This window comes from Candidozyma auris, chromosome 1, assembly GCF_003013715.1.
Source record: "Candidozyma auris chromosome 1, complete sequence".
NCBI classification, from domain to species: Eukaryota; Fungi; Ascomycota; class Pichiomycetes; order Serinales; family Metschnikowiaceae; genus Candidozyma; species Candidozyma auris.
This window is the reverse complement of record NC_072812.1, coordinates 1419971-1433868: the sequence shown is the minus strand read 5'-3', so window position 1 is coordinate 1433868 and position 13898 is coordinate 1419971. Positions and strand designations below refer to the sequence as shown.

At 43.7% G+C, this 13898-nt stretch overlaps 7 protein-coding genes across 7 annotated transcripts; 2 read left to right on the top strand and 5 right to left on the bottom strand. All coding sequences in view use genetic code 12, as the record gives it.

The window, feature by feature from the left end:
- Positions 1 to 593: 593 nt before the first annotated feature.
- CJI96_0000663 (uncharacterized protein) lies at positions 594 to 800 on the top strand (the record flags this gene model as incomplete). The annotated part of the gene is made up of 1 exon (XM_029034892.2): positions 594 to 800. The coding sequence occupies one exon, from the start codon at positions 594 to 596 to the stop codon at positions 798 to 800; it is 207 nt and encodes a 68-aa protein (XP_028890134.2).
- Positions 801 to 1111: 311 nt separating this feature from the next.
- Positions 1112 to 1987, top strand: CJI96_0000662 (uncharacterized protein; the record flags this gene model as incomplete). Its single annotated transcript, XM_054702026.1, has 1 exon — positions 1112 to 1987. One exon carries the CDS (start codon positions 1112 to 1114, stop codon positions 1985 to 1987), a length of 876 nt encoding a protein of 291 aa, XP_054558001.1.
- A 54-nt stretch (positions 1988 to 2041) lies between these two features.
- Positions 2042 to 5689, bottom strand: SPF1 (ion-transporting P-type ATPase SPF1; the record flags this gene model as incomplete). The annotated part of the gene is made up of 1 exon (XM_029034891.2): positions 2042 to 5689. The coding sequence occupies one exon, from the start codon at positions 5687 to 5689 to the stop codon at positions 2042 to 2044; it is 3648 nt and encodes a 1215-aa protein (XP_028890133.2).
- A 287-nt stretch (positions 5690 to 5976) lies between these two features.
- Positions 5977 to 7185, bottom strand: CJI96_0000660 (S-methyl-5-thioribose-1-phosphate isomerase MRI1; the record flags this gene model as incomplete). Its single annotated transcript, XM_029034890.2, has 1 exon — positions 5977 to 7185. The coding sequence occupies one exon, from the start codon at positions 7183 to 7185 to the stop codon at positions 5977 to 5979; it is 1209 nt and encodes a 402-aa protein (XP_028890132.2).
- A 92-nt stretch (positions 7186 to 7277) lies between these two features.
- On the bottom strand, positions 7278 to 8651 carry PEX12 (ubiquitin-protein ligase peroxin 12; the record flags this gene model as incomplete). Its single annotated transcript, XM_029034889.2, has 1 exon — positions 7278 to 8651. One exon carries the CDS (start codon positions 8649 to 8651, stop codon positions 7278 to 7280), a length of 1374 nt encoding a protein of 457 aa, XP_028890131.2.
- A 557-nt stretch (positions 8652 to 9208) lies between these two features.
- On the bottom strand, positions 9209 to 11280 carry NOT3 (CCR4-NOT core subunit NOT3; the record flags this gene model as incomplete). Its single annotated transcript, XM_029034888.2, has 2 exons — positions 9209 to 11171; positions 11258 to 11280. 2 exons carry the CDS (start codon positions 11278 to 11280, stop codon positions 9209 to 9211), a joined length of 1986 nt encoding a protein of 661 aa, XP_028890130.2.
- Positions 11281 to 11728: 448 nt separating this feature from the next.
- Positions 11729 to 13759, bottom strand: KAR2 (Hsp70 family ATPase KAR2; the record flags this gene model as incomplete). Its single annotated transcript, XM_029034887.2, has 1 exon — positions 11729 to 13759. One exon carries the CDS (start codon positions 13757 to 13759, stop codon positions 11729 to 11731), a length of 2031 nt encoding a protein of 676 aa, XP_028890129.1.
- Positions 13760 to 13898: the final 139 nt, after the last annotated feature.

Genomic DNA, 13898 nt, shown 5'->3' with positions numbered 1-13898 from the left:
TGCTGCTCCACACTGGAGCTGTAGCAAGAAAAGGGGTCAAAAGAGCGAATTCTTTTGACAAAGCGTCAGGACTGTGCATGTTTGACGCGCTCGGGCTGGAGGCTTTCTATGCTGAGGGAATGCTGCGAAGGATATACAATAGCGTTCATGCGAGCAATTATACGGTGTGCAGCATATAGCCAAAAGCGGGCCCGTTGATTGGAACCAGGATTGTACCCTGTTTCTCTCGAGTGCAATTGCAAACTATAACTCTTTTTTTTTGTTTCAGCCTTAAGCTTCCAGGGTGCTTAAGTCGACTTCAGCTTTCCCGAGGCTCAATGACTGGCATATGTCGTCGCTTGATACGTTCGCTGCGACCTTACGTATCTTCTCTGGGATTTCCGCACATGTGGCTGCAGCACGTAGCACAATAGCCCCAGCCCCAGGATTGACCAGAAGCAGGTTTCCCAGTGGAGCTGGCCGACCACAACAAAACCTTTGACGTCAATCCCAGCGGCCGGCTACGGCCACTCGTGCTGGACACGACAGACGGGTATAAAATGCGGCAAATCGCCACGCAATTTCCCCCTCAGCACAAGTACTACTAAACAAATATGAGCGGATTCAACGATCTTTTGAAGAAAGGCGAAGAGGCCCTTGGCGGCAAAGATGGCAAGGCCCCAGACCTCAAGGACCTCCAGAAGGACGCCCAGCAGGCTTACGAGACCTACAACAAGACGGAGGGCTCTGCTACGGACAAGGCCAAGGCTGCCTACAGCGAGTTCTCCAAGAAGTCTGGTGAGTCTGAGAAGAAGGAGTAGATGTTTAGCTTAATACAAACCTTACTTCAGATCAGTGTAGAAAGTGTCGGATTGATGGTGTGCGGTCGTAGTGGTGGTGAGGGATGGTGAAAACACAATACTTTGAAAGCTTTATTGAAGGTCAATTGATAATAGATCCAGTCTGCGGTGATAGAACACTCAATCTCTGTACATTTTTATTTTAGTTCATGTTTTTGACATTTTTTCCCCTTGATGTTTGATAAAGTACTTTGTTGTTTTTAGCTCTCACGGTTGAGAGTTCGCGACGCGTTTCCAGATTATAAGGCGAAACTATGCCAGTTTTGCAAACCATGGAAAATTTGCCCAAAGAATTCCTGGCAATCGACACAGCCCTAAGTCTACATTACTCTTCAAGCATCACAACACCAAAATTATTCCGGATATGCCAGAAAGCAACTTCCCTTGTTGGCAAGAGGATAGACAGACACACAATAGAACGCATCTTAGGTGTGGATGAGCTGCTCTTCAAAATCATCTCCTTTAAAGGCTCCTACGATTACGGTATAACGGTGTCCATTCCATTGAGCAAATACGGAACTCTTCTATTACAGCGGCGTGCTGAATTTGCGGACAAGGTATCGAACTTGAAGACTATTGAGCCCGTCAGTTTGCAAGAAGTGGCCGTTCTCCAGTCGCCGGTCAAATCAACATCATACCGCTCTCCAAGTACATCGCCCACCAAAATTGCCAAGGGTAGGCAGTACGAGGGACTCAAAAAGGACCCTTCCAGCTTCTCCTTCAAAGAAAAGATCAGCGCCGTCCAGAGCTCCAAAGCAGAGGGATTGTCCTTGCTTGAGCGCATAAAGCTCAAGGAGCGTTTAAACTCCAACATTGATCCGAAGCAGAAAGAGAAAGAAGACTACCACAGCTACATTCATTCAAAATCTTCAAAGATCTACGACATTCTTTACGAACTTGCATCCGCATCTGGAAGTATCAACAGGACACCTGTTCCTCAAAGCTTTACATTGCAAAAACTCATCTCTATAATCAAGGATTCCTCAGAGTACGAAATATCCGAAGATGACATTAGCATTGTGATAAAAGACCTCGAACGGAAATTGGGCCCCACGAAGCTCAAGCTAATAGAACGAGAGCATGCTAAAGTCATAAAGGTTTTTAATTTAGATAGAGCGGAAGATCAGAAGGTTTTTCAAAATAAATAAACCAAACAATGTAAGATTATGTAATTATGAATGAATCTATAAATCAAGCGACCTTTATTCTCTGTCGCAAATATCTGCAGCGGCAGAGTTCATGAAGAAATGCTTAAGGACAATCTCCACGAGCCAGGTTCCACCTAGGTCTAAAAGGATACAACCTGTCAACTTCATCTTGAAAAGATCGCTCATGGGCACAAACTGCATGGTCTCGTTCAACTCCGGCATGAACTCAGTTGCACCAGCCAAAGTCAAGGCGGCAACACCCAAGAGACCATACCACATGCCCTTATTGTCTTTTATACTCTCTTTAAATGGCAAGCCAACATAATTAACAGCAAAGGTTGAAACCTGTTGCGCCAATTGAAGGAGAAACATTCCTGTGTTCAAAAGGGATGGTTCGAAAGTCTTTTCTAAGTCGACTTGGGGAGCCCTAGGCTCCAATGCATAGATTTCCTGAGTAATGTAGATTAACGTAATGATGTGGATCGCAAATTGGCCTAGAATTGAGCCCATAATGTAGATATTGAAGATCCCATCCTGTGGTCTTTCCTTGCTCAACTTTTCGAGCGGCCTACCACGAGAAATACTCAAGAAACACACAGATAACAAGACACCTGAGATAGTAGACTGGGCATCGCCAAACTTCATCCCCGACAAAAACAAAACGGACAAAGAGTAGGCTGAAATTAAACAATTCAATGCCAAGATCTTGTACATCTGAATGGTTGAGACTAAAGCACAGCGACCCTGGCGAATGATGTTCGTAACTGTGGACACATTAGACAATTTGGACGTGAAGGGTGCAGCAACGGAAGCATCACCCAATTTCAAGGTAGGCACCTCATCCTCGTCTTCCATTCCGCTCATGGATGCCAACAAGCTGTCTGCCATTTTGCTGCCTGAAATTTTTCCGCTTTCATCCTTCACAAATTCAATTGGCTGAGTGTTGCTCTGATGAGCAAGGGCAACTTTTTCTCTGATTTCCTTGGTGATCTCAACACCTCTCTTTTCCAAAGTAGTGATATAATGGGGGTTGAGAGGACCAGGAGGATATAAGTGAGCAATTAAAGCGGGCACAGGTGGAGGTGGTCGATTCCAGTTGGCCATGATTTGTGCCTGCTTTTCATAAACTGCCTTCATACTAGCAATCTTTCGGTTTTCAGCCATTTTCTTCATACCTTCCTCTGTACCATTGAGCAATGCGACACCAATATGGGCTTGCTTTAAAGCACCAACATCGTTTGTACCATCCCCACACATCAAGGTGTTATAACCAGCATCTTTCAAGGTAGTTAAGATAAACTCCTTTTGGGCAGGCGAAACTCGAGCATAGACCCAAGTGCGCTTCAAAATATCTAAGATTTGTGGATGTTCGGTGAGATGAGTCAAGGCATGACCCGTAAGACAGATGTCATGCTTTTTGAAGAGACCGAGGTCAATAGCATCACCACTTTTGAATGGAATGAGTTTCGTTTCTTCGACATTCCTCCATACCAAAACGTCAGACTCAGAAAACTCATGGTGGTCTTCAGGGAAATCCAAAATCAAAACCTCCTTTTCAACAATGGCAACTTCTTTTGCCACATGACATGCGGTCAAAGGATTGTCACCTGTGATCATGACTGAACGGTGTGATGATTCATTCAACATCTTGATCGTTTCAATGGAATCAGGTTTCAAAGGACAATGAAAGACTATGAAACCAGCAAAGTGCAACTTAGATTCAACATCAGTTCTTTTGATTTTGACAACATTCACACTAGTGTCTAATTCTTTGTATGCCAAAGCCAAAACACGGGATCCAGCTCTGGTAAAAGACTTAAAGATTTCTTCATATTCTTCAGGAGCATCAACCAACATGTGACGAATAGTTTCTGGGGCACCCTTAACTGCAACAAAATTTTTACCTGGCAAGGAATTGATAGAGGCTATAGCAGCGGATCTCTTCAAGGCAGATGAAAACTGGAAACGACGCAAGATCTTGATTTTTTCAGCCTTCCCTTTAGCCGTGGGTCTTTCAACGGAGTCCTTGAAGCCGACAGACCAATTGGCAGCCTTCAATGTGGCCTGCTCCATTGGATCACCCACAACATCACCATCATCCAACTTAACGAGAGCATGAGCGGAACCCAACACCCAAGAGGTAGACGTAGGAGCTTCTTCACAAGTACGGAGTTTATGTGGTTCATTTTTGTCAAAGCCAGCCAAACCCTCGAATACCAAATCTTCTGCAGTCAAGGTACCTGTTTTGTCAAAACAACAAACGTCAATTCTGCCAGCCAATGGAATTCTAAATGGTTCAGTGCAATAGATGAAATGCTTTTGCAAACTTGAAAGTGAAGAGTTCACAGCCATTGTCAATTCCATTGGTAGTTCAGGAGGAACCACCGACGTGATGACGATAATACAATCCAATATCAACTTCGATTGGATTCTACCCATTCTGCTGCCCTCGACCCATACGTACCAAGAAGCAGCAATAGCGAAGATTAACAAAAACAAGATGAACATGAAAGCCTCTTTGTTACCCACAGACACTCTTTCACTGGAGAAAATCATCATCCTCACCAAAGAGCCTTGAGAAGTCTCAAAACCAGTCTTGCAAACGTAGGCCAACGCACCATTATCAGGAGCATTAGGAATAATAGGGTTCTCAGGCTTGGTAACTTGCAAAGCCATAGTACCACCATGGAGCAAACTGTTTTTATCCAAACCTTCTGGCTGGAAAAATTCTTCACCTGGTCTCAACTTGATAGATTCCTTCAACAATGGGGTAGACTCACCAGACAACATTGCCTCATTTACAATGGCAGAACCATCAAGTAATAACAAATCACATGGAATAGCACTGTCCTCACTTGTTCTTGTAACAGAGACAATATCACCCGGGAGCAATTCATCAGTCTGCAACTCAATCCATTCCGAGTTTCTGTAGACATGGATGCTGTAAGGCTTGATACCCATGCTTTGAAACTCATTCATCGTAGTCCTTCTCTGAAACACAGTAGTCATCTCAAAAGAGACCAACATAAATAAAGAGAACAAGGAGTAATACCATTGCTCATCCATCAACCACAAAGCGACACTGAATAATTGGAAGACGAAAAAGGGAGCCACAGCATGCTCCTTAAACAACTCCCAGAACGTTGGCACAGGAATATCAAACTTGTTCTTACCGTAGGTACGTTGAACCTTCTCCAAATCGCCTTGCAACCCCTTCGAGGACTGGAAGTACTCCAACTTGGGCAACTCGTCAATCTTGAACTCTGGAGGAGAAAACCTACCCGTCTTTTCATGAAATAAGTGACGTCTCTTCTGGTACAAGAATGAAATCTGTTTCTCACCATCAGCGAAAACCTCTCTTTTGATAAGACATATTTCGCCCACACCACTATTCACCGTTGGAGTGATCTTGATGTGAGATGCTTCCTCAATAGTCTTTACAGGAACGTAGTTGAAGCGAGCCTCAACATCAATATTCCAGTGAGGCATAAGCCAGAACAAGGCGTTCAAGGAACAGATAGCAATCAAGTAAACAAAAGTCCACTCCGAACCACCGATATACTGATCATAGTAGTTAAGATAAATCTGAGCAAAAATTGGATAAATGATTGCAAAGGGCCAGACGTAAGGCCTAGCTATTAACAGCTTCGGTACTAGAAGCTGAGCTTCCTGGATAGTCGGGTTAGAAACAACGTCCGACATGACAAGCACGAGCTGATAAAGATGAAGAAATGCGTAGAAGTTAGAGTCGACGTGTATAAGCAGAGCGCCATTGGAAAAAAAAAAAAAAATCGGTGCACCGCGGGAGCACGAATTGGTCCCGTACCACTTCGATTTTGGAAGGACACTGACACAATAACACGTCAACCTAAATTTCAATTTTCTGTTACAATTATGATTCGGAATAAGTATATAGAACTCTAGATGGCGCAGGGTCGCCCTGTCAACCTGGCCGAATTCGAAATTCATTGAGGTGGCTGCAAAATACGCTAGAGCAAGAATTCGCCATCATTTTTCTGGTACACCGGGTACTTTTCGGTAACTATAGCGTCAATGAGCTCGTGAGGTGTCACATCAAAAGCTGGATTCCATACCTGGATTCCTGGTGGAGCAATGCCGACTACCTTTTTTTCGCCAACGTTGCCGTCTTTATCAAAGAGGGGTCCCTCTAAAGTAGTGAGTTCACGCGAGGGTCTTTCCTCGATCACAATATTGTCACCAGATGCAGATTTGTAATCGATTGTTGTTGTGGGAGCAGCCACGATAAAACTAATCTTTTGACTTTCCTCAGAAAACACACTGGAGTTGAAATAGTTGGCAATTGCAGCCAACTGGTAGGTACCGATCTTGTTAGCAGAGTCTCCGTTTTTGACCACACGGTCTGCACCGACAATGATGAACTTCACAGGTGCTGAAGAGTCCTTGATGCTCCTATTTTTATTCAAAGAGGATATAAGGGATGTAACCATGTTGTCACAGATCAATGTGAACGGGATTTTCTCATACGCTAACTCATATGCCGTTAAGCGAGCTCCTTGATTGTATGGTCTCGTCTCTAAAGGGTAGGCATGTTCGAACCAAAAATCGTTTTCCCCTTTGCCCTTCTTCAATTGGCTATGCACTGATCTGATAATTCCCAACGCAGTGCCATGGCCAGCAGTCGCCAAGGAACCAGTGTTGCAAACAGTAACAATCGAAAAAGGTCCCTTGAAGCTTTGCTTCTTCAACGTTTCAGTGATATACTTCACACCATTATCACCCAAAGTGTAGTTATTGCTCAAGTCCCCCTCATGCAAACCCACAGAGTATTCTTTCACAGCTTCGAAAGTTGTGGCGTCGACCAAATCATTGATTTCGTACCGGTTTCTTAGCAAATGCTTGATGTCGTTCAAAGCATTGGAGAGATTGACGGCTGTAGGCCGCGAGGTCTCCAAGTAGTCGATTCTTTCCATCAAGTCTGCAATTGTACGTTTGGAATTTGAGAGGTTCCTCCAAATATCCACAGTGATTGCAAAAGCACCCACGATAGCGATAGCTGGTGCTCCTCTTACCTGCATCAGCTTTATGGCGTTGAAAGCATCGTCAATTGACTCAATTGTGATATAGTGCGTGTTATACGGGAGAAGAAGTTGGTCCAAGATCTTTAAGGTGTTGTCATGTTTACTAAACACGATTGCCTCGAGTGTTTTTTGGCTCATGATGTTGTATGCTATGTAATTTATTGCGTAGATGAAGCACGGTGTTATTAGGTGCGCATCACGTTGGGACGCCACATATATTTCATCACCACCTAAAATATTAACCTCCTTATACCATCTACCTCGAACTCTTGTGTAAGACTGTTCCACCTGCAAGCAAGCAATCTCCTTCCGGTGATTGGGCAGCGTCCGCCTTTGTCGATGTCGGTCTGATCGACTAGATTACTGTCTGCGGAAGCTTCTTTCTCACCTTCTTTGGTCCCCTCTGGCTTTTCGAAATCATTACTCTCTTCATCGCTGTCACCTTCATTGTCGCTTTCTTCATCACTCTCCTCAGCCCTCTTCTTCTTGATATGCTTGTGCGACTCTATGAGGTAGTTGTAGATGCAAGTGTAGCAAAATACATAACCTGTCTCAATAATAGCTGGATTCAGGATCTCTTCCTTACACAAGGGACAAGTGCTTCCTGATTTGTAGATCTTCTTAGTTTTTGATTTGATCGCCTTGAACTTGTCTAATGTAGCGGGAGTTGGGATACTTCCCTCCAAGGAGTTGCCCTGCGACTTGGCGACCTTCTGAGCAAAGTCTGAATTATTCCACCATTCAAGAAACTTCAAAGTGAAGATTGCTAGTGGAAAGAAAGTTCCAAGGACAAATCTTACTGCCTTCCAAGAAGGTCTTGTCACCATGCGTGAGAGGGAGATGAGGTTCTCGAGAAACGATGGTGGTGCCACTCTGTTGGGGAGATGATCTTTCAGTTTGGGCAAAGGCGGCTCATTCTTTTGGTAGTCGTATTGGCTAAGACGGGAAAAGTTGATCTTGAACAAGAATGTAAGCAAAGATGCTGACTTTGAATTACCACTCAAGTAAAGTAGAGTGGTGATGAGATTTCCCGCCCGCCATATACTTTGCACGTAGGGATAAACTTCGACAAATTTTCTTTTTAGCCAAATTTTACGTCTTTCAGCTTCGGTGCTAGCCGCTTTCTCATTTAATTGGCCCGTGATGTATTTCGAGTAAAGCACTTCGTAGGTATAGTTGCACTTTTCGGAAATGTAGGACACACCAGTGATCTCAAAAATAGATACCCACATCTGGTATTTTGAGAGTTTTCGTCTCTCTTCGATCATCGATGGAGCCAATTGTGCCAATTTGTTGCTACTATACTTCGGATCAGACAAAGGAGTCTGGCTCACTCTTTTCAAGCCGTAAAAGTTTTCTGTGAAAGATCCTTGCCAGTATTTGAAGAAATACCATTCGATAAAAGTTCTCAAGGCCAAGTTAAGCTCGTCAAAATTGTTTGTGACCTTGAGCAAGTACCCAGGGTATCTTTGAGCGTAGTGTACCAATATATAACGCAAAGATGGCGATAGAAGAGACTCAAGCTGGTTGGCAGAAATCAACTCAAATAACGTTGGTGTTTCTGAATCTAACTGTGAAGCATCGAGGGATGAGTAATATTCCATGTTGGCGAGTCGAGTGTCAGGAACCTAGATTAAAGAAAAACTGAACTGTTCTTCCCCACAAAGATTACCGAGGTATATGCGCACTACACAGAATGGTATACCCTACATCAACTTCAGAAAAATGTCATTCCCTAAAATGAAGACTCTTGCAACGCTAAATGGCATTATAGACAAAAACGGAATTTCACCCAAAACACTAGCTGCTTACGGCCTTCATGATCTTTACAAGCAAGGTTTCCACTATGAGCCTCTCATGCTGATACCAGACGAGCGCCATAATCACTTACCTGAGATCCTATTTGAGGATGATAATGACAAATTTTGTTCAGTATTCTCAGAAAGTGAAGAGCTCTCGTTTCAGACTCAGCCAACTCAATTAGATCATCAGCCAACTACGAAACTACATTCAGAAGCCACTATACTCAGTAGTGAGTTTGATCAAGAGAGATCTGAGGCGATCCTAACAAGCGACCTTTGACGAACGAGCCATGTGAGTCTTTTATTTTTCTGAATTAATTTAATAGTATCGACCAATGTGAACTGGAACCATGTTATCCTCAAATCAAACTAGTGACTGGATGCGATCGGCTCAAGCGAGGATCGTACTTGAAACCATACTTGACATAGACTTCCCACAGCATAACATCAAAGACACGAAAATCTCCAGCTTCAGGAATCTTTTGGTCCTTACCTAGCAATGCTTCGTTGTTGATGGGTTTGAACCAAAACTGCGGTTGCCTATTGTTCGTGGCTAATCCTGTTTGGGCATTCGTCTGTGGAGTTAACCCATATGGCTTCCATCCAAGTCTGTGCAAGAGAGCTTCAGCCACGATATTTTCCAAGGGTAAGTAACCATAGTAATAACCATAAAACAACACCATGGTCATTTCATTCACAAGTGGCGTGCTCTCTGGGGTACGCTGTATTTCAAGAGCTTCGATCTCTTGAGCGTACTGATTAAAGCCGTTAAGAGCTCTTATACATCCCCATTGGTTTTGAAGTTTACTCAAAAATAGAGGGGCTCTAACAACTTGAGACTCAGGGGTCGCTGCGTTTGGGTACAATCCTTCGAACTGATAGGGTTTCACAAATGATTTCGAAGTAAATGGCTCAAATTTCGAAGATTTTTGCAAGAGTTTGCACGAGTCGTCAGCCTTGTTGTTTGCGACGAGACTCGTCACGAAATCTTGAACTCCAATGGGTGCCCGTAAGAGGTTTACATCACTAAATGTCTCCAATTCGACAGAAGCTAAGTTGGCATTCTTTAAGACCTCAAAATGAGCACTGAACTCATCGTTCTTCGTTAGAAGCGAAAGTAACTCAGCTGATGCATTGCTTTCGTCATGTCCAGGCATAGGCGTTGATTTAGTCTTAGCAATACTATTTGTGGTGCCCTTTGTATCGTATTCGCTATCAGGTTTCTCAGGAGTTTGATCAGAACTGTCAAGGCTCTCCGATGCTTTGGAAGCACCGGCAGCAGCAAGAGACCACTTCAAGGCACCAACTGGCTTTGAAGGTGTCGATGCTGGTTTAAGAGTGGTGATGAATGCCGGACTAGATGTCTCCGAGGGCTCGCTCTTCGTAGCTTGTTTTGACTTTGGTGTCTTATCGTTCTTAGTCGGTAAATCTTGTGAATGTTGCGATGTCAGCGGTGTTACATCCTGTGAAGGCGGCGACGATGATGTCGCCTTGCGCTTTGCGCTACTCGGTATTGAAGATTCCGTGCTGGCTTCATGCTCATGACTGTCGTGACCGTTTGATAGGCTCAAATCAAAGGATTCTTCTGCAGCACCACCGTTAACATTTATATTGTTCTCATGATTTTCTTTGGCTTCTTTATAGAGTTCATCGTACATCGTTTCATCATCCATGAAGTCTGGCTCCTGATTTGACTCAACATAAAAGTTTAAGTCTTCTTGAATCGTCATGACCAGCTCACCCGCTAGTTTGCCAGCTTTAAGAAATTGTAGCAAGCCCAGGATCTTTTCGAGATGAAACTCGTTTCTAGACTTGAAACTTTCAAGTTCCAGCTTTCTTTCTTCGATAGCCAGCAGGTTGTTCTTTCTGACTTTCTTCTGCGAGAGCTTCTCATATTCTTCATCTAACTTCTCATTTTGATCTTGAAGATCTTCTTCAATTTCTACAAGAAAATCAACTGCTTCTCGTGCCTCCGAAGTGAGCTCTTGTTCGTTGTCATTCAAAGCTGCAAGCATAATGGACTGATTGGAGTATGATTTCATTTTTGATGTCTTCTCAACCTCCTTATAGCACTCCATTGCTTCTTCAACAAGTCGTCTATGCTCTTGTAGCTTTTGAGGAGCGATTGTCGTTTCTAGAGAGTCGTTCCCTTGCCATGTCTTGATCTGATCTCGGAACTTTTGAAGCTTCTTGATTTCTTTCTTGAGATCCGCTTCTAGTTTTTCTCGCTGTGAGTCATTACTGGACGCTTCATGTCGCTGGAAGTAGTAATTAAATAGGTCCACGCCTTCATGAATCTTCTTAAAGACAGTTTCAACCTCCCTTTGGATGTTAGTTCAATTCAGTGTAAAGCATGTTACAAAATCATTACATGATTAAATTGCAGAGGATAATTCGGAAATACATACTTCTGTAGCTTTCGATTCGACATGATGAAAGCAATTTAAAGCAGGATTAGCGAAACTGTCGAAGCTTGCTTCCTTATGCTTGAGTCCTGTGTTGCAAAGATTTTTTTTTCTATTCAGACAGTAATACCCATAGTGAGACAAGATTGTGAGGGCACGTGACATACATTTGTAGATAACAATGGAGGAAAGTTTACAATGGGAATATTGCAAGTGGAAGCACGCTCATAAGAAGCACTTTCATTCATATAATTATTTGACTTCTCAGCTTTTATTTATCGCCTTCACAATTTGGCAAACATTATGTTGACGAGTACGCAAATATTGCGGGGAATATGTAAGTAATATGGGTTCGCACTGCATCCAGGAAGCTGACGAACTAGCCCTCCGTTAATGCTACAGATGAACACAAAAGCTATAAATATTATTTTTGTAAAATGATACGAGGTTTCTTGATGATCTAGTTTAAAAGGATTACAATTCATCGTGGTCGAAGTCATCATCAGTCTCATCGCCAAACTGGGCATCCTCTGTATCAACTGGGTTCTCATATAGTTTGGCAGAAAGCTTCTGAGTGATTTCAACCAATTTCTGCTTGGCCTCCTCGAATTCCTCGGAGGTGGCAGTGTCGTAATTCTCTTCAAGGAACTCGGCGGCTTCGCTGACAGCGTCAGACAAAGTCTCCTTGTCACTGTCATCCAACTTGGAAACGTACTCATCGTTGTCGTTGAGCTTCTGCTTCATGTTGTGGACCAAGTTCTCGAGGGAATTTCTGGACTCAACCTTGGCCTTGATTTCCTGATCCTGAGCGGCATATTTCTCAGCCTCCTCAACCATTCTGTCAATCTCCTCTTGGGACAATCTTCCCTTCTCGTTGGTGATGGTGATAGACTTCTTCTTACCAGTGCCTTTGTCAACAGCGTCGACCTTCAAGATACCGTTTGCATCCAATGCAAAAGTAACTTCAATCTGAGGAACACCTCTAGGTGCTGGAGGAATACCAGTCAACTCGAACTTACCTAACAAGTTGTTATCCTTGACCATGGCTCTCTCACCTTCGTACACAGAGATCATGACAGTTGGCTGGTTATCAGCAGCTGTGGAGAAGATCTGAGACTTCTTGGTTGGGATAGCAGTATTTCTGTTGATCAAAGTGGTCATGACACCACCTGTAGTCTCAATACCCAAGGTCAATGGGTTAACATCCAACAAGACAATGTCATCAACACCCTCTTCTCCAGAAAGAACACCAGCCTGAACGGCAGCACCGTAAGCAACGGCCTCATCAGGGTTAATACTCTTGGATGCCTTCTTACCGTCAAAGAAGTTTTCAATCAATTCCTGAATCTTTGGAATTCTTGTGGAACCACCGACAAGAACAATATCATCGATGTCAGACTTCTTGACATTGGCATCCTTCAAAACTCTCTCGACTGGCTTCAAGGTCTTCTTGAAAGAGTTGATGTTCAACTCCTCGAACTTGGCTCTTGAGATGGATTCAGAAAAGTCAATGCCGTCATAGAATGAGTCGATTTCAATTCTAGCAGTCATCTGAGCTGACAAAGTTCTCTTGGCCTTCTCAGCCTCTCTCTTCAACTTGGAGATGGCTTTTTGGTTGCTGGAGATATTCACATTATGCTTCTTCTCAAACAATTTGGTCAAGTGCTTGACAACCTGGAAGTCAAAGTCCTCACCACCCAAATGAGTGTCACCTGCAGTGGCCAAGACCTCGAAAACGCCACCCTCAATGGACAACAAGGAGACATCGAAGGTACCTCCACCCAAGTCGTAAACAATGATCTGCTTTTCGCCCTCCGTTTTGTCCAAACCGTAGGCAATGGCGGCGGCAGTTGGCTCGTTGACAATTCTCAAGACGTTCAAACCGGCAATGGTACCAGCGTTCTTGGTGGCTTGTCTCTGAGCATCATTAAAGTAAGCAGGCACAGTGACCACAGCGTGGGTGACCTTCTTACCCAAGTATTCTTCGGCGATGGACTTCATCTTACCCAAGATCATACCGGAAATTTCCTCAGGGGAGAAAGCCTTCTGTTCACCACCGTATGAGACCTCCACAACGGGAATATCGCCCTTCTTGCCAATCTTGTATGGTAAGTGCTTGATCTCTCTCTGAACAACCTTGTCCTTGTACTTCAAACCAATAAGTCTCTTGATGTCAAAAATGGTGTTGTTGACATTCTGAGGTGCCTGGTTTTTAGCTGCATCACCAATCAATCTTTCTTCTTCAGTGAAGGCGACATACGAAGGAGTGATTCTGTTACCTTGGTCGTTGGCCAAGATCTCCACCTTACCATTCTTCATGACACCAACACACGAGTAAGTGGTACCCAAGTCGATACCAATGACAGTGCCGTAGTTGTCTTCCTTTTCTTCCTCCGCCAAAGCGACACCAGCGTTATGGGTGAAAAATGGCATCACCACCAACAACATGGCGTAAAAGAGGGCAAGCCCCGAAAGCCAGACTTTGCTGCCGTGATTCTTGAACATGTCGCAGGCAAGTTGGGATTAATACGTTGGTGATATAATTTTTTTCTGGGGAAAAGAACAAGTTTTATATTGACAGCGCGCTCGCGACGTGGAAAGTGAAAGAACCTCGACGTGTACAGTGTGCTTTTTCAAAGTGCAA